Source organism: Salvia splendens, chromosome 3, assembly GCF_004379255.2.
Source record: "Salvia splendens isolate huo1 chromosome 3, SspV2, whole genome shotgun sequence".
Lineage (NCBI taxonomy): Eukaryota > Viridiplantae > Streptophyta > Magnoliopsida > Lamiales > Lamiaceae > Salvia > Salvia splendens.
In genome coordinates this window covers 6,494,929-6,514,140 of record NC_056034.1, presented here as the reverse complement: position 1 = coordinate 6,514,140, position 19,212 = coordinate 6,494,929, and the positions used below count along the sequence as shown (strand labels likewise).

Sequence of the window (19,212 nt, the reverse complement as noted above, 5' to 3'; positions counted from 1 at the left end):
AGAGTGAACACTCTCTAGTTTGAATAAGAAGATCCAACGGTTGAGCACTACACATATTATTCACTTGTTTTTTCACATTTCTGTAATTTCCAATTAAATGAATTTATAAATTAAAATTTTGAAATTTATATAGTTAAAGAAACTACGAATTCCACTTGAATTGCAGATGTATTTCCCACCACCTACGTCGTTACAAAAGTAAACACGTTGTTATGTGTACAAATTGTAGACTTCCTCGTTACAAGATCATTTATTTTCCTATCATAGTTGATTCATCCCTTTTTTTTGGATGGATTTTCAACCCCTCAGTGTTTCCAAAGGTCGAACCAGAGGTTATAGTTTTGGAACCGAAATCGGCAGTTTAACATCAACGGTTCCCGTTACCCAATGCATAAACTAGAGCTTGCAGGAGGACGACAAGTTGATGTAGTATAGATTTGGTTCAAGGTTTACATTAATGATAAGTTATTTTGAAGATGATGACTCCTTTTTATTTCTAATGTTGAAATCTGTAACGTGTGTTTTTTTTGGATTGCTGATCATGGCATGGCGTAGCACAAAAAATATATCGTCAGGAGGAGTTGCAAAGCAACAAAAAAATAACTCCCACTGACCAAAGGGGACCAACCATCTTTCTCTACTTGTTACCCCAAAACAAATATCCAAATATTATCAAAAAGACGAATTGAATCAATCTTTCTCATTTTTCCTTTCAGGTCTACATAACACCCAGCTTCTATGCAAACTCGTCGCCATTGCCATCAAGATATTCCTCTTCTTCACCATTATCACCCTCATACGTATCAAAATCCACCCCACCACCTAGTCCCTCTGTTCATACACTGAACTCTCACCAATCCTACTACCATTTTCGCCCTCCGAAGAATTCCTAATGTTGACAGTTCCTTCGCCTTTCTTCCGTTTCAGAATCTCCTCTAGAGGCTTTGGCCCTTCAAAAGAAACACTGCTCCCATTTCTTTCAATGGTGTCATATTTTCTCTTAACTGGTTGCTGTTGATCCGTAGTGTAATGCGATTCTTTATGATTCTTAACCCTTTTAAAGTGCGGGCCTTTATGATTCTTCCATCCGTTGGCAGAAGACAGTCTACCATTGTCAGCTCGCCTAATCATTTCCCTATCAGCTGGATATGATGATCTTCGTGGAAGCCTTATTCTTCCTTGAAGGCGATTGCTAAGAGCATCCTCATGCCGGGGAGCATATCTTTCATGGCTATGATCATTAGCAAGCTTGTCACGAACCTGCTCATGACAAATTACAGACCTCAAACCATGATGCTGCTTCTTCCTTGTCAAACAATCTCGTAGATCTAATTCACCCCTAGCATAAGGCCTCCCATTGTGACCTGCTGACATCCTCTCAGATGAAGCTCTGTTCTGCTCCAAACCATATTGACCCCTGGGGTACCCTTGTGGCTCATAGCCATGTATATACCTGTACCTATCATTATCAGCTTCAGCAAATATATCTTCTTCAGTCAAATTATTGTTATCATTATTGTTCTGTGCCTCATATTCCCTTGACATCCCATATTGGTCTTCACTTAGAAAAAAATCAGAATCTCTCCCCTCGTCATCAACAAGAACATCAAAACCAGGTGAGGGTTCCCTTGAGTCATCTCCTACATTCTTGTCATCGATCATCACAGGGTCATCCATTTGATAAGGCTGTTTAACACGGACCATGTTTTCATTAGAAACAGGACGGCTATTATAGTCAGGAAGCTCATTGATGCACGATGTTTCGATCATCCTTTTGTTTTTAGGAAGTTCATTACTATGGACGTCAGGTTTCACTCCGCCTGCTGCGAGTTGTTGATCTAGAGGACACATGATAGGTTTGCTCTTATTTGTTGGTGGAGGAATCTTCTTTCCCAGCACTGAGATGTCAACCTTATTGAGATTTGAAGGTTCAGTCGCAACTGCTCTTACAGGCACCACTGATGCTTTATATCTCATGGAATTCGGTGTGTGAGTAAAAGAACACCAGTCACCTTTCAGACATAACCCACTTTGGAAAAATTTACAGGGCACCCCTTGTATGCTATTTGCATCCATGACCTGCACCGGAGTCATAGCGGCTGTCTGTGGTAGAGGTTGAGCAGACCCTGAGGGTGTTGGTAGTTGTGTTCCAAGTAAACCAAGTGGCTGATGAACAAAAGTTTAAAACTAGTGTTAGAAAATAATCCATGTCAACCTAATAATCTGTCATTTCATGTTCTGTACTATCTAAGCATGTCATGAAGTGCTTAGACTCTCATCTGCACATGTATTATACGTCAAATTACTCTATTTAAGGACAATATATCATATTCATGATAAGGATCTAAATAAACTGAACTTCAGGCTGGGTATTTACAATCAAGAGAGGTAAATGACTAACCGGATGTCGAAATCCACAGCTTGGGTTCAAGCAGTTACTATTTAACCAGAACCAACAGTCCCTTGGATTTAGCCTAGCGAAGTCACTGTGTCGGTACTCACACTCATGTCCCTGAAAAAAATAAAACTAACGATTTATATAAATAATTAGCAAATAAAACAATGCTAACAAGCAATCCCTAAACTTCCAGTCCCAATAAACCATTTAAACAGCTAAAACAACAGATGGAACAAAACATGCAAGGGTTGATAGATGATTAGCAATTTAAACCAACTCAGGATTCTAACCTTTTACTAATACAAATTGTACTAGCATATATCTTTCTATCGAGACTCCACTCGATTCAAGACAAAAATCAAAAGGGGACATGAACAGAGTGACAGATAGCAACTAACTTGCTACATGTCAAAAAGATACTATTAGACGCAAGAGGAAAAAATTACTGTATTAAAAAATAAGGTAGGGTTTATCCATGGCTAACAAAAATTGGCAAATTCATGAATAAACAAAACTCTAGATCTCCAAAGCTGTTTGAACCACCAGTAACAATTTAAGTCTTCACACACACAAAGAAAATATAAAATCGACAGGTTTAATTCAATAAAGCCTTCAAGAAAATTATTACAAAAAAGTCACATTCATCAACGAAGAAAGATTATATTAAGGCAGGAGAGAGAGAGAGAAAGCGACGAACAAGCGCATGTGGTATCATAAAATAAACACGACAAAAAAAAGGCGAGAAAAAGTGAATGGAAAAAAAAACCTTAATGCATGTTAAAGGAGAAGCGAGAAAGTAAACACAATCGGTGCTCTTCTTAAGCGCTTCTTCTTGGGCAGAAGGAGGTTGAGGTGCGGCGTCTCCCGCCATTCTCCCACCATTAAGCTCACCAGTTTTCATTATTAACCAAAAAAAAAGGGAGGAAGAGAGAGAGATCTAGGGTTTAAATGGTGAGGCGGATACTCTCATGCAGTTTCGTTAGCTTCTACCTGCAACAGATACAATTACACAACCACACTCTGACAAATGGAAGATGATGAATTGACGAGAGAGATCCCCTTTCTTCACTTCGCCATTTCCATTCTCTGTGGATTCCCCTTATATTTCATACATTTGGGGGTTTGGATTTAGGGCTTATGACGAAGATTGAGTTTCTCTCGTAGTATTTCCCATCGAATTTAATTTTGAGTTACTAACTTGCCTCAAATATTCCTTACCAATTACCATACCATCATGGTAAATATCATCAATTTAAATAATGTGATCCAAGTGTAGAGTCCAAATTTAAATTCTTCTCAAACTGTGTTGATGGTTGGATGTTTTACCATGTCACTATCAATTTCACTTTGATTATTATTACTTTGATTTATAGGTTAGAAGTCTAATATATTTGACATAGTATAATCTATAATGAACATTAATCACATTTAATATGTAAAATGAACTTGTCTAACGCAAACTTTCGATATGTAAAATGAACTCATCTAACATAAATGTAGTACTACTAACATTTAAATTGTTGGGTGTATAAAAATTAAAAAGTAACACAGCTGGATTATTATACATGTATATATTTTTTAAAATATAAAATCCATATAGTTTCTCCAATAGCTTAAAAAGTCAGAAGTGTATTTAACTATTAATTGAGGAATACAATCTAGTCAAATGTCAAATCAATTGAGAAATTACGATTCCATTCCAACCAAAAGAGTAGATAACATCATAACTGCATTTTTAATAGCAACCATGAGAATTTTATACTACTTATTTCGATGTAGTCTCTTCATTTACATTCCCATATAATTTCATTTCTATACCTAAGAAGACTACACACAATCCCAAGCAAACACTTGCGCATCAATGCAAATCTCCAGGTACCACAAATACCTACTGTAGTTAGCAAAATGTAACATCTAAATTTAGCATATATTTCAATTGGCCAAGAGCATCAATGCCGTATGTTTCGTAGAGAAGCGTAATAAAAGATCTGAAGTTACTTCAATCAGCATTGACTAAATGTGAACCATCAACTATGGAGTCTCTAAACTAGAATTGCTATTTCACAAACACTTTTTTCCAAGCAAGAAAGGAGATAAATTGGAATATCAGGAATCTTTACAACTCAACGTCAAGAATGTGCACCTCTATCCTGTTGCCAAAGCAGATTATGCAGCTTCGATCTCAATACCTGAAGTATGAGTGTGCATCAATCTCATCAAAATCTTCTTCCCTGACGGAATTTTGCACCCAATCAATTAAAACATTAGTCTGAACTACCATAGACATAAACTCGTCAGATTATAGATAGGTTGTTGAAGATTTCGGAAATTGACTAACTAAAGCTGAGAGAACTGTAACTGATGTTAATGGTGTCCTTAACAAGACGCACACCCCAAAGGTACAACTGAAACTAATGTGTCCAGAGAAGAAAAGTCATAGCTGAGCTTGTGTAGAGGTACTTTTCAGAAACCTCTTTCTATTTCCATACGACGAAATAGTTTTTTTTATCAGAAAGTCAGTTACCACAAATGCAACGTGAGGACTCTCACGCTCTTCGAAGCCTCTGAATTGGCTTTTATCTGCAAATCTCTGGCTTCCATGTGAAAGATTCACTTATCATCACAAATATGGCGGAGAAGAAAGCAGCAAGAGATGGATCAGCCCCTATATTCTTGTACAAGATGCCCAAAGCAGAGGTAACCTGAAATGGGAGTAACCAAATGCCATGTAAATGCCAAGAAATCTATGCAATTCTCTCAATGTCAATATTGATGTAGTGAATGATTTTACCAGTCCTTGTACTTCAAGACCAGAGATTTTTATATATCAATGCCATGACCTGCCATGACACTGATGTCTGATGCCGATCCGACGAGCACCAAACGTACCACTGCCTCTGAGATAGTGACTCCAAATTCTTTGCAAAGATGATAAATCCAATCATCAAACCATGATGCCATCTCAAGTTTTCGTCGTTTGATGACATAAAGTTTGTGAAGGTTGCGATTAGCAGTGGACCGATGTAAGAAGCAATTGTATTGACTCCTAGAAGCATCAGCAAAAAACACAGATTATGCAAAAAATTAAAAAAGTAGAATATGCCAATATCATGTCCAGAATAAAACTAATCATCAAGTCAATATTAGAAAAAAGTTCTACTACTCAAACAAACTCAATAACAATATGTATGAGGACCATATTGGTCTCATCTAAGCTCAAGCAAAAAAAAAGTGAGCAACATCTTGGGAGTCAATATCTTAACTTACAACCACAGATTAGAATACCCTAGTCCAAGTAAAGTTTTAGGCAGGGTGTTACACATTAGTGTTAATGCTTTTCCTCCTCTCTCAAAATCATTGCTAGGACATAGCTACTAATTATTTTGTGTAAAAGTGGTAACTTGATTGGAGTGAACTAGTGAAGACAAAGGTATACCTGCATACACTGCATTTACGGTCAGGGTCTCTGAATGATTGCTGAGTGCTTATCCCTAACAGCAATCTGAAGGTTCAGGAATATGAGAGTAACCAAACATGACATGTTTGTCTACGTTTCTCATGTTTCAATATAGAGTGATTCATTGATGCTTCAGAAAAGGCGCTTATGTCAATTCAGGTCCGTATGTTTTTTCCAGCAGCACACTTTTAACAGGAGAAAGACCTTTTTCGATCATTTCATTCAGTAAGGCATCAGCTTCCTTGCTGTTGCCATTCTCATGGTACTTACGTATCAGACATACATAAACAACTTCATCAGGCTGAACTCCATTCTCAATCATCTCGTGAAGCAAATCTCTTGCTTGATGGAGTTGTCCATGTCTTGAGAGCCCGGAAATTAAACATGTGTAGGTATGAAGATCAATCTCCAAACCAGTTTCAGTCATTTGCTTCACCAGATTCAAAGCTTCCTGAATATCTCCCTGCTTCATGGTTCCATCAATCAAAGATGTATATGCAATTTTATCTGGAATCAAGCACTTCTCAGGCATTTCCTGGAAAAGCTTTCTGGCATCTTCAACGCGATCATTTTTACAGAGACCGTGAATTAGAGATGAATAAACGACAATATTTGGTTGCAAACCAACACTTATGAGACTATGGAAATAACCAATTGCTTCTTGGACATATCCCAGTTTGCATAAACCATTAATTAGTGAACAATATGTCACAATGTTTGGTGCCATACCTCTCTCTTGCATTTCATTAAGCATATTCCGTGCTTCTACGTTTTTTCCAGCTTTGAAATAGGAATCAATTAGTGTGGTGTATATTACTTGACTAACCTCTATATTGTAGTCCTTCATTTCAACCAACAATGGTTTTACATCTTCGAACCTTCCCAGATTGCAAAACCCCCAGATTATAGTACCGTACAAAACTAGATCTGGTCTGATGTTATTTGCTTTCATTTTTTCATGAATCCTCATAGCATCATCTATCCTTTTGGCTTTAAGGTACCCTTGCATTAAAGCTGTATATATTTTCTCATTAGGAACTACTCCATCTTTCAACATGACCGTAAAAACTTCTTCTGCTTCATGCAACCTCCCTTCTTCACATAGCCCATCGAGCAACGCTGTGTAGGTAACAACATTCAACTTCACAGCAGCTTCTACCATTTCTTTTACAAACTTCAGGGCATCCTCAAACTTTCCGGTCTTAAAGTTAGCATCAATCAGAGAAGTGTAAGTAAATTCATTAGGAATCAGACCAACTCGTCTCATGTCAACAAAATACTTAATAGCATTCTGCAACATCCCTTCTTTACAAAACGCATCAATGAATGTGCTGTAAGTTACAACATTAGGTCTAATGCATCCTTCTTTCATTTCCCTAAGAAAGTTGAACGCCTGTGGCATTTTCTCAAATTTACAAAAGCAATTAATCAATGTGTTATATGTAATTATGTCTGGAGAACACCCTGCCGCTTTCATCTCCTCATATACACAAACTGCCTCGCACAATTCACCAAGTTTTCCATAGCCATCTACGAGCGAATTATAAGTAACAACATCCGGAGAGATGTCCATGTCCTTCATCCTCTCAAACAAGCTCCTCGCAGCTTTTAAGTCCCCTTCTTTACACAAGATCCCAATCATTATGTTATAGGTATAAATCGATGGAACTATTCCAGCTCCAATCATATCACTAAAAAACTTCTTTGCCGAAACTCCATCTGCCACCTTAGAGTACTTCCGTAACAGAACATCACAAGACCTTGCTTTCGGAATCACTCTAAACTTTATCATCCTCAGGAAACACTGCCTAGCTTCCTCCAACATCTCCAACTCCATCAATACACTGAACAATGCATCAAAAACCCCATAACCAGGCACGCAAACATTCCTCCTCGCCCATAAAACATCCACAATAGCAAGCAGAGGGAGATGCCTAATATCACCTCCCCTGTCTCTGTGAAATGTAACCAATTGCCTGAGCACAATGTGCACGTCTCCATACATCCTCGAACAGAACAGTATATGAGCAACGACACAATAATTATCCACTGTATGACGAAAACCATTCTGCGATTCAGCCCATTTAAAGAACCTAAGAGCCAATAATGGATCCTGCTTCAGCATAATCAATAATCTAGACACCCAAACGGGGGCCAAGGCCGAACTTAACAATCCGACGAGGCGAAAATCATCCCACCTCTCTTCTTTCACAATTTTAACTACTGTCTCGCGATGAAAAAGCCCATTAAAATTGCTAAAAGTTGAAGTTGTCGAAAATGAGCAACGAGAACACAGAAAACAAGTGTCCCAAGCTAACAAATTTCCGGAAAACAGACAGCATGCGGAATTAAACAACGATGAGCTTACAGAACGGCAATGAGAGGTTTTGAGCCGGCGTAGCAGCATGGACATGGCAGGCAAAACCGGTGCAGCATGAAAGCGGGTCAGGCATGGGATCCGATTCCGATTGAAATCGGACTCCAATCACTCATTGCAATCGTAAATAACGGCAGAAATGTTGAAGATGCTGCCTAATTTTTTTTCGAGGAATGAGATTTGGATATTAGGGTTTTGGCGGTGAAGAGGTCTGTAGTAGAAGAAGGGAACCATTTTCTTAAACCTCCACAGTCGGGTTCGGGCAAAAAACATATGGATAGTCCGATCAAAATCTGTAATAATAATAATAAATCATATGGATAGTCCGATCAAAATCTGTAATGATAATAATAATCCACGCATTTTCATTTGATGGTTGAAATTATTTGAACTCTAAAATGATGAATATTTTAGACAAATTTTGGTACCTTTCCTGAATTTAATAAATGGAGCTAATAAATCATAAATTTTGATATTGCAGATAATTTTTCTTATTTTAGAATGCCTATGAAATTAAATTTTATGTGGCAATGAAATTACATGTGTGCTGGATATTGAATGACATTATAGCCAAAATATTTTTAATGAAAGGACGTTGTATCATTTAAAATTTTAAAATTAATTTCAAATTTTTATGCTACAGTATCTTGCTTGTGAAATTTTCTCTCTCACCATTGCTTGCTACCACTTCTGCCCCACAGTAAAAGTCATGTTTTATCATTTCGGTTCGTCCCATAATAAGAGTCTTATTTCACTTTTACCATAAATAGTAAGTAGGTCTCACATTCCACCAACTTATTACACTCATATTTTATTATAAAACTAATACATGTAGTATAAGTGAGACACATATTTCACTAATTTATTCAACTTTATTTTCTTTATATTTCTTAAAACTCGTGTTATAACCAAATAGGACTCCTATTCCTAGACGGATGGAGTAGGTCATATCTCTCGATTTCCATTGATTCATCTTTCAATTTATGATGCCATCGTCGCCATCAAACATTGTCGTTGCGACCTCACCTTTAGCAGCTATGAACGAGAATTCTATCTCAGCAAAAATTGAAATCATCAATTAAAATCAAAATCAATTATAGCATGCATACAACACGATCTAACATCAATGGACCAAAAGAGTGTCATCCGCAGTGGTGGTTTCACCAGACTTTGTGAAAAAAAATGAAGGCCTTTTCGTAAATATTTGTGTGTGAAGAGGCGGGTTGGTAAAGAGAGGCGAGGGTTGAAATATTTGAAAATTGACGAATGGTGACAACAACTTCACCAAATAGATGAAAAATAACAAAACTGAGTAACATAGAAGAGGAAGATGTATTGCTGAAAGAGATAAGTAGAAGAGGAATAAGATGTATTGCTAAAAGATATAGGAAGTTGGCGGGAAATTGGGGGGATTTTATTGTAAATAATCATGAAATGACGTTGTTTTGAGGCTAGAAGAGCGACATCGTTACTTTAAATGTTTGGTATGTCCACATAAAACATCATGGCATGCCATAAAACATTTGATTTCATTTGGACAAAAATCGATTTTGGGAGTAAAAGTTCATGACTTTCCCATATAGATCGAATTCGTAATTTTAGAGGATAACCATAGTTGTTTTCATCAGATTTTGAGTCTTTAATATTAACTTTTTTATTTAATAACCTTTGTTCTATATTTCAATACTAATTTTATATATTAGTATATTGATATTTATTTCATGGCAATAGAAATTTATGCAAAATTAACACTCTAGATTAGGAAATTTATTTTTATGACATTTCCTTCAAACTAGTTGCACGCTCATCATTTTATTTTGGCGAAGCCCATCATTTTCTTAGATACACTTTATATTCGGCCCAAGTATTTCAAAATCAACTTAAGCCCATTATTCATTTTAAAAACAATTCCCAATTTTTCTAATTTAGGTCAACGCTGAAATTTGTTATCCCAGTCACTAGTAGATAGGAAGTTCTATACTTGGTCAATATCTTTTAATTAGTCATAATGTGTTGGTACAAGTATATTTGTTCCTGATACTATACATTTAGATTTACTGTACTTTTTGCCCTACCCTTACATAACTCAATTTCTATTTAATTTGATTGATTTATGTTTGCTGTTAAATCTAGTACTCCCTTCGTTCCATATTAATAGAGTCATTTTTATATTTTGGAAAATTCCAAGTTAATTGAGTCATTTCTATTCTTGTTAAAAAGTAATTATCCCTTTTACTTTATTCTCTCTACATCTCTCTTACTTTGTCGCCATCCATTTAACACACTATTCTTAAACTCTGTGCCGGAAAAAAATGTCTCTATTAACAAGGAACGAATGGAGTAATTTTTTATACATAATACCAAGTTTAAGTGTGCTTGTCAAATAGCAAACAATGCATGAAAGCAAAGGAACATGCCCTCCCAGTGCACCGCCACAATCACGACTCGTAAGTTAACACTTGACAACATGGTCGGACCTAGATGAGGACATGAAGATTGAAGGGGCTAAAGTCCTCTTTAAAATTATTTTTAAAATATTCTTCTTTTACAAAATCTTAAAATTTACCTAAACTTAATACTACAAGTTATTATGAAAACCCTACTGTAAATTTAAATCAGACAACATTTATATGTTCAGGTAAAATTTAAGAATCATACCCTTGACTAATATTTTTACACATATTCAAGCATGTTGGCAAAGTCCAATAGGCCAATAGCATTGACACATGTTCTTTATTGTTATATCACGGGAGTTTGTTTCGTCATGCATTCACACATCTTGTCGGCGTGGGATAATGGCTCCTTCTGTTGCCCAAACAATAGTCACTTATTACACTACATTTGATTTCTCAGTTTTGTTCTGATTGAAATGCTTGCAATAAAATATAGAGTCTTATTACGTCCTCAAAAATAGTTGGAATTATTTTGCATAAACTTTTATTTTTATGTGTGTTGGCATAAATGAATGTTTGTGGGGGCCGCAGTAGGTATGGAACATTGGGTGTCACTGGCGCAGTGCAAAATGACAACGTGATACCTTATTTCCACTACGAGCCATAAATAACTTCAAAATTACAACAAGTATTATTGTTGCTAATTTATATAGAAGGCTAATGTGTGTTGAAAAAGTGGATGCATAATTGAATTTGGGAAGTTTCTATTTTTATTGAAAATTTATATACTTTTGAATTTGTAGACACGTGTGACACAGAGATTTAAGATAGCACCTTAAAAAGGCAAAAAGAAAAAAAATGAGAGATTATCTATTTCTTACGTAAAACTAATTTATTATTTTGGAACTTCGAAAACTTGTTATATTTGGTATGGTCTATAGATGTGGAGACATGTATGGGAATGGGAGTCCTTTTGTTTATTGTATGAATACAAATCACACGAAATGCATTACGTCAATTGTTTGGTAGCTGTGTTTAGAGCCAATTTACATCTCCCATTCTTGACTATTTATTTTGTTTTATTGCATGTTATGTTATGGCACACATGATGATTCATATACACAAGTTTTCTTCTTTTAGTAGTACTATTTCAATCTTTGCAGAATGATAGTGTCTGATTCACAGCATCCAAATTTTGTGAATGCTTATCTTATTTGGACATATTTTGCGAGTTTAAAAAAACAAAACATATTTATAAGTCCTTATACTATATATTTTATTTCATTTTAAGTTATTTTATAAATTTTTACTTCATTAGGTTTTTGTGTTATTGCATTTTATGAATTTTTTTTCATTAAATACTTATACTAATATATTTTGATTTAATAAGTTCTTTGATTTGATCTTTATTTATGAACTTCATAATTTAATTGACTTTTTTACGTGTTAATTAAATTTTTATTATTTATTTATTTTAATTATTTTATAATTAATTCAAATGCAATATTGACTCATGAATTATTGTAATATATTTTTCCTATGAGAAAGATAAAACAATCATTGGAATATAAGTAATATATTATTTTCTAATAATAGTTGGACATAAAGCAGTCACACATTTCTCTCTAGAATAAACGCATATGCTAGTCCTGAAATTAGTTAGAATAGTATACGTGAAAATCTACCGGAGTATATAAGCATTCAATATAAGCATCCATAGTATTTTTATGCATTTTGTTCAAGTAGTATGTATTATATATATATATATATATATATATATAGGAGTAAATTTTACGTGTTTAAAATTAAAAATATGTGAATATAATCTGAATACTTGATGAAAAGGTCAGATTCAAACAATTTTATAACTTAATTTTATGCATTTTATGTTAAGGTTCAACGACATGTTTGTGCCCAATAATTGTTCCATGTCCAACCGTATATATTCGGCATGGATATAAACTTTAAACTATATGAGGCTATTCAGTTGAAAATACAAATAAACTAAAATTGTAAAATTCGGAATTTACTTGATGTATTTTATTTGAACAATTATATTTTTGTGTTTAATTGCATTCAATTTTTTATTTAACATTAAAAATACATATACACTTTTAAAAAAATCTCAATTATTAGATAAACAAGATTATATAGTTCACGGTACTTGTAAGCAAAAAAAAAGGAAGGAAAAATAAATATAGAAGTGGTAGAAATAGTTACAGTGTATTGAAACAGAAGAAAGTTGTGAAATTGAGAAATATCCATTCATCCCACTTTTGATTGTTTATATATATCCATTTGAATAATATTTCCGAAAACCAATCATATTAGCAAAATTATGTATGCATCTTCACTACGCAATAATTACAGAGCAAAAGAGAAAAAGGAGCCAACACCCATAGCTTGCTCAAATCTCCATTCCACCTCTCCTCCTTCAATCCCCTGTCCCTCTCTCACCTCTCTCTCTCTATCTCTCATACACAAACAGTCGCAAACGCAATCAGACAACTGGAAGTGCGCTGTTCTTCTTGCAATTGCAATTGGAGTTGGAATTCAAAGTGTGGCGGTTAGTAATGCGAAGGAGACCCAAAATCCAACCAACTGTTGCCATAAAATCTAAGTGGAGCTGCGATTTTTTATGATTTTCAACCGAGACGAATTCACAAGTATATGGCGGGTGAGTTCAACCCCGGATTTCACCATCACGGCGCGCTCTACGAATCTGGCGCCGGGGAGATGAGCAGCGGCAGCAGCGGCGGCTCCGCAGGGTATGACCTAGCTCCCATGCCTAATTACTACAGTAGCCCAGGGGGAAGCTTGAATTATTGCTCTGCCGGGGGGATGCAGTATATCTCGGCGCATAACAACTCCCCAGGCCCTTCCACGTCCCCTCTTTTGCTGGACTCTGTGCCGGGGTTGAAGCACGACACGGGGCTGGCCGTGGAGTGGTCTGTTGAGGAACAGTATAAGCTGGAGGAAGGTCTGGCCAAGTAGGTAGTTCCTTCTAGATTATTAAAGGAAACCAGTTTTGTCCACATTTTTGAAGAGCACTTTGCACGATCATAATTGATCAAGGAGTATAATTGTACACAAGCACGCGTGTGATGTTTGTTAGTTGCTAGTGATCGTTTTCCCTATTGGTCTACATATTTTTTTAAAACAATTGTATGCTATCTGCAGTCGTAGATGCCTAATGCATGGGGCCATTAGAAATTGATGGAAGTGGATTAGAACCTAGATGCAATTTTTGGTTTCAAATGCGCGTGGATTTCTTTACTCGATAGATAATGAGCTGCTGCTGTATGATCCTGAACTGCATTTTGTTTCTCTTTGGTGCGATGATTACTGATCGTTTGAATATGTCAAAGTTGGATGTGAATTTGGGTTATCCTAAATTTTGTTTTACGTGCACCCTGCCGTTACTACTAGACGTAATTCATTGTATAGAACTTATCAATTGAGATTTTTTTCTGTGGATCAGCTGTTATTACTTAATATTAAGCTGGAACAATGTGTCTGAAATTCTTTTACTTATATTACAAGGGGGTATCTTTCTTAAAGGAAAACTGATATTCTCTAGATTGACCAAATCAATAAAAATGTTGTAATGCCATGAGTAGTCAAGCTTCTATTATTGAGGTGTATCAGTTGCACCAGTTTCCTACTCATACGATTCAGGTTGATGCAATTACTTCACATAATCCCTCTATTAAAACACGGAGAACTTTTTTCTGCTGCACATACTGTCTTCTTGTTGTATGTAGTTTGTGTTGTTTAAGGAGTTCTTGTTTAGATTTACTTTCTATCAGTGTCTATCTTATTTTAGTTCCAAAAGGTTGACTTATATCATTTGGTACAATTTACTTCAATCTGTAGGTATGCGAATGAGCCCCATATTATGCAGTATATTAAGATAGCTGCCTACCTCCAGGACAAAACTGTACGTGATGTTGCTCTTCGGTGTAGATGGATGATGGTAAGTTACAATATATGTGGAGATCCCAATTGATTGTTGTGTATACCCAAAAAATGTCGTACTAGTTTTTATAATTAATATCAATGTCAAAGCCATGTACTTTTCTTGTGCCTGATTTAGAGTGTTACAACTTCTTTTTGTTTAGTTGCCTAATTAAGACTGCTGTCTTTTAGAGAAAGCGAAGGAAACAGGAGGATCCAAGCTTCGGGAAGAAAATGAAACACATGAAGGTAGATTAGTGTTATTTTTTGCTTGTGTGTACTTTTCATTATCTTGCTTTTCTCTGTATCTTCTTTGGTGTAATTCATGGAATGCTTTTTTTTTAAATCTTATTTTATAGCCACTAATTTAGAAAAGAGTAGTATACTTGTGACTTGTGAATTTAGAAATATTGAGCATTGAGAAAGTCAAGTGGAGAAAAACTACTCCACTGAGGCCTAAGACGATGTTTATCCTAGCAATGCATTGAAAAGATAAGCAATTGGGTTTTTGTTGATTGAAATGCAAGCTGCCTGATCAGGTTTGGATCTTCCACATGGGGAAGTGGGATTATACCTCTGGGACAGCAGGGGTAGTCCAATGGGCCTTCACCCCTCCCCCCAAATAAATAAAACGAATAAAAAATACCAAAACACACATGCACAATTACCATGTACTTCCGAATTTTGAACTCAGGTCGTGAATCTTGTTCAAGTATCATGTACTTCCGAATTTTGTTCTTCTAACGCTAGTTGCTACTAAATTTTTGGCTGTGGCCTCGAGATACTTTACCTTGATCATCTTTTTATAGTGTATAGTTTTTCTGTTGCTTTTCACATTATGTTTCTGAATTTTTTGCCTTTACCAATTGAAGTGCCCAAAAATACTTTAATGATTGAACTTGTACACTATATTATTCAAAAAGTGCTCTTACCTTACCATGCAATGCTTGTCTGATAATGACTCACCAGTTATCTTCTTATGAGAAATTAGCTGTTTAAAGCTTACTTATTTTCTCAGGATACACTAATGGAGGCATCTCTGAAGAATTATGTCCCTTCATCTCCATCGGTGAACTTAGCTGCATATTCTTTACATTCAAACCATCATAATCAAAGTGGTGATTACATATTTTCAGGAGGTCTGTCTCATTTTTTATTGGGATCGCTCTGATTTCTTTATAATCCAGGGTTTAGATTTATTTCTTACTTGGAACAACTTCGTGATACTATGAGATCTTTTATATCTTGCTATTTTACTAGTCTGCACACACTGTGCATCACTTTTGCCTATGACCATAAACTGAAGTCGTGGGGGTTTTCTTTTATTTCTTTCCCCATTCTCTTTCCTGTTTCAGTTCTTTTTTTAATGTAGTGAACTAATTTTCCGTATATGTTTCAGTACTTAGTTCCAGAGCCAGGCATCTATTGGAAGATAATAACCATACTTTTGGTCAAATATCTGCAAATCTTTCAACTCTCAAGGTAATGCACCTTCAAACCCTGAAGGAATAAAGCATTGCAGTCCCTTGTAAATTTCATTATGAAATATATGCTCATTATGAAATATATGCTGGTGTATATCGATACAATTGTAGTTCTTTTATGTGAATGAGATATGTTTTCAATCAAATTTAGAACAATTTTCCACGCCGGTTCTAAGTATACTCACCCCCCCCCCAACCACTTTTCATAGCTATAGAAGACCAAGAAATGTAAGGATAGTAAGCAGCTAGCAAGGAATTAAATAATAAAGAATGTATTTGTTGTGGTCGGGGGTGGGATGATAGAATGTCTTAATGTGTACGTGCCATTGTGCCAATAGTAGCTGGAAAACAAACATTTTTCCTGACCATAAAGTTCTCCATGTGAAATTAATCATGTATAACCTGATAAGTACCATTCTCCGACGGAGTTAAAAATTTTCACTCTTTTTATGCAAATACCCGGGGATTGCTCTATTGATCATACACATAGAAGCCAAATTTTAATGATGTCAAACTTTTTTCTTTTGCCATAACATTTCTGCTTGAAATACCATAGTGCCCAGTCCTGATTGATGCGTTATCAACATCTAATTAATTGTTTCATGTGCTACATGAATCAGCTGCTTGAGAAATACCAATGATAACATTGTTGGAACTTTATCCGGTTCTCAGTGAAATTATATCAATAGTGGATGTGGTTTGTGTTAATAACGATGTTTATCCCAAACAATGGTTTTTTTTAATTGTTTTAGGATTGTTTTTAGCAATATGTATCTGATCTAATATATCCTATTAATTCTAGAAAATAGTTGATATATGCAATGAACTTCTCACCATGAAATGGATGATTCTGGTAACTGAAAGTAGAGAGTGCCCATTTTGAAAATTTCAGCTATTTTTTGTTTTTGTGATTTTGTAACTGGAAACTTGAATTTTTGATGCCTCAAAGTTTAAAATGTAAATCGGGAGTGCGACTCTGAAATCAATATTATGTTGGTTGTCTTGTACTTGTAATAGAAGACCTTGGAGGAGAAGCATAATATCAACTTGGTTTGCCCTGTTTTATATCAACATGGTTATTCAATGCTAACTTTATGCATATTGGAATGGCAGTTGCTCTTCACTATTAATGGATGGTCACTGTCACGTACAATATGATAATGATGTAAACAAATCGGATCTTTGGATGGATAAAATAGAAAGCTAGAGAGAATAGAAGGTAGTACTTTCCTATCAAGTATCAATGTTGAAGAAACCCATCGAAAAGTCCAAAATAATTTTGGTGACAATTAAATTCCAAATTACGAAGACTACTCGAGTAATAGATGAGCTTAGAATCTACTACTCCTTTGAAATGGAATTTAACACCAAGTAGGGAACTGGTACTGGATCTTAACCTATTTTAAAACTGCAACTATAAGTCAGGCCGTGAATCCTACCTAAAGACTCCCATAAAGAAAATCTGCATTTATAAAAGTTTCTTTACACCATCAACCTGTGTAGCAGCTTTAAGAGTACACGGAACTCTTCAATCTTCCTCTGGAAAATCAGATTCAACTTAGAAGTTTTTTGTCGTTTGAGTTGCACTTGAATAAAGTGCATGATTTGTATCTTTTTTGCTGGATCTTTTTTGTTAGCATAAAATGACAATGATCTTGAGTTGTATCTTCTTTCTATGAGATGGTCCATAAATATGGATGCTATGTGATGTGGTTGTTGGTTCTTATTAGGTTCACTGCCAATCAAATATATAATCAACGAAGTGAAAAGAAACTTGTGGCTGGCATTTTGGGTCTGTGTCTTGTGTATGAAGTATTGATAGGTGGTGGATCTATTTGTGTTCGATTTACTTTTTGATAATCTATTTCCTTCTTAAATCCTTTACTTGTGTTCAGACCCTCCTGATCTTGACATCCATGTATCAGTTGCAGGAAAACATTGATTACTTTTTCCGTACGAGGAACAACTTAACGACAGTTTTGAATGAGTATGTGACTCTTGTTGGTCCCTTACGTGTAACTTACTTTTTTAAGCGAGTATAGTTTTCACCTCTTATTCATGCAGCATGAAAAACATGCCTGGGATTATGAGTCAAATGCCACCACTTCCTGTTCTCTTAAATGAGGAACTTGTTTGTAGTATTTTTCCATATTCATCTCAGGTATGTCCTGCTGTTTCTCTTCAGGATTATCATTAATGGCAATAAATCATATATCACATTGAAAATGGAAATAGCTTGAGAACCTGTAACAAGTATTGAATGTTCATTTTTGGCTTATCTATAGATTCCTCTTATTTCTGCAATGAAACATCTGCTGCTAGTATATGTTTTACTTCACACAAATAAACCATAGTAAATGATAAGAAATTCAGAGTATTAGCTCAGCCTCGACCAGAGTCAATATATCTTATCGTATTTCATTGCAATGGGTCATGACTGATATTGCCTCTCTCTGTTTCATATCTCCAGCGCATGACATTTGGTGCTTCAAGTTCAATACCTCTGAAGCAGGAGCCAGGATGCTGATGAACATTCTTAACTCGGGTCATACCAGCTTTTAGCGTACATCTCCAGGAGAAATAGCGCATTATGCCTCGTTTATAATTGGTTTTGGAGATATTTGAAGGCTGGGATTGTTTTTGGTGGAGGTGCAACAGATGCAGATGGTCGCAAAGAAACAAGACGCCTTGTTTTGGAGCATGAGATGAGACAGTGCCTTGTTTTCGGAGACAACTAGTTAGCTACCGCTGCAGCCTGCCTTCTTCTATATGTAAATGTGAAATACTAGAAACTAGCATTTGACAGAAAGTTATGCTTATAAAATTTGCTGAACTATTTCACCTAATAGCCACCCATTCAATCATGGTTCTATTGAAGTTGTAATTTATTCCCAATAAAAATGTTTAGTCTGATTTTGGATGAGATTTCATCAATGAGAAGGAAAATTGATTCAAGATGGCTGTATAAATTTCTCTAATTATTCAATCTTGTATGCAGATGTTTCGACCTTAGTGAGTTGAGTATCGATCGACTTCGATTTAATTATGCGTGTGATTAGATTTATTTTGTGTCTTTTAAGATAAGATATAACTATATTTGTTAGAAATCAAAATTATCAATCCAGAAGCAAAAAATAGTTTAGTTA

General features: G+C 35.5%; 3 protein-coding genes across 4 annotated transcripts; 1 reads left to right on the top strand and 2 right to left on the bottom strand.

Moving 5' to 3' along the window:
- Positions 1-508: 508 nt before the first annotated feature.
- On the bottom strand, positions 509-3,118 carry LOC121794607 (zinc finger CCCH domain-containing protein 17-like). Its single transcript, XM_042192851.1, has 2 exons — positions 2,402-3,118; positions 509-2,166 (listed from the first exon to the last, which is right to left on the bottom strand). Exon 2 carries the CDS (start codon positions 2,092-2,094, stop codon positions 823-825), a length of 1,272 nt encoding a protein of 423 aa, XP_042048785.1. The 5' UTR covers positions 2,095-2,166; positions 2,402-3,118; the 3' UTR covers positions 509-822.
- A 1,177-nt stretch (positions 3,119-4,295) lies between these two features.
- On the bottom strand, positions 4,296-8,483 carry LOC121794606 (putative pentatricopeptide repeat-containing protein At2g02150). The gene is made up of 3 exons (XM_042192850.1): positions 5,835-8,483; positions 5,190-5,444; positions 4,296-5,100 (listed from the first exon to the last, which is right to left on the bottom strand). The coding sequence occupies exon 1, from the start codon at positions 8,266-8,268 to the stop codon at positions 6,001-6,003; it is 2,268 nt and encodes a 755-aa protein (XP_042048784.1). The 5' UTR covers positions 8,269-8,483; the 3' UTR covers positions 4,296-5,100; positions 5,190-5,444; positions 5,835-6,000.
- A 4,478-nt stretch (positions 8,484-12,961) lies between these two features.
- Positions 12,962-19,021, top strand: LOC121794605. Of its 2 annotated transcripts, none has more exons than XM_042192849.1 (8): positions 12,962-13,615; positions 14,502-14,601; positions 14,775-14,831; positions 15,601-15,721; positions 15,982-16,064; positions 17,998-18,053; positions 18,131-18,227; positions 18,537-19,021. In XM_042192849.1, exons 1-8 carry the CDS (start codon positions 13,296-13,298, stop codon positions 18,591-18,593), a joined length of 891 nt encoding a protein of 296 aa, XP_042048783.1. In that variant the 5' UTR covers positions 12,962-13,295; the 3' UTR covers positions 18,594-19,021. The 2 variants fall into 2 exon arrangements, with proteins under 2 accessions (XP_042048783.1, XP_042048781.1); XM_042192847.1 differs by having other exon boundaries at positions 17,992-18,053.
- Positions 19,022-19,212: the final 191 nt, after the last annotated feature.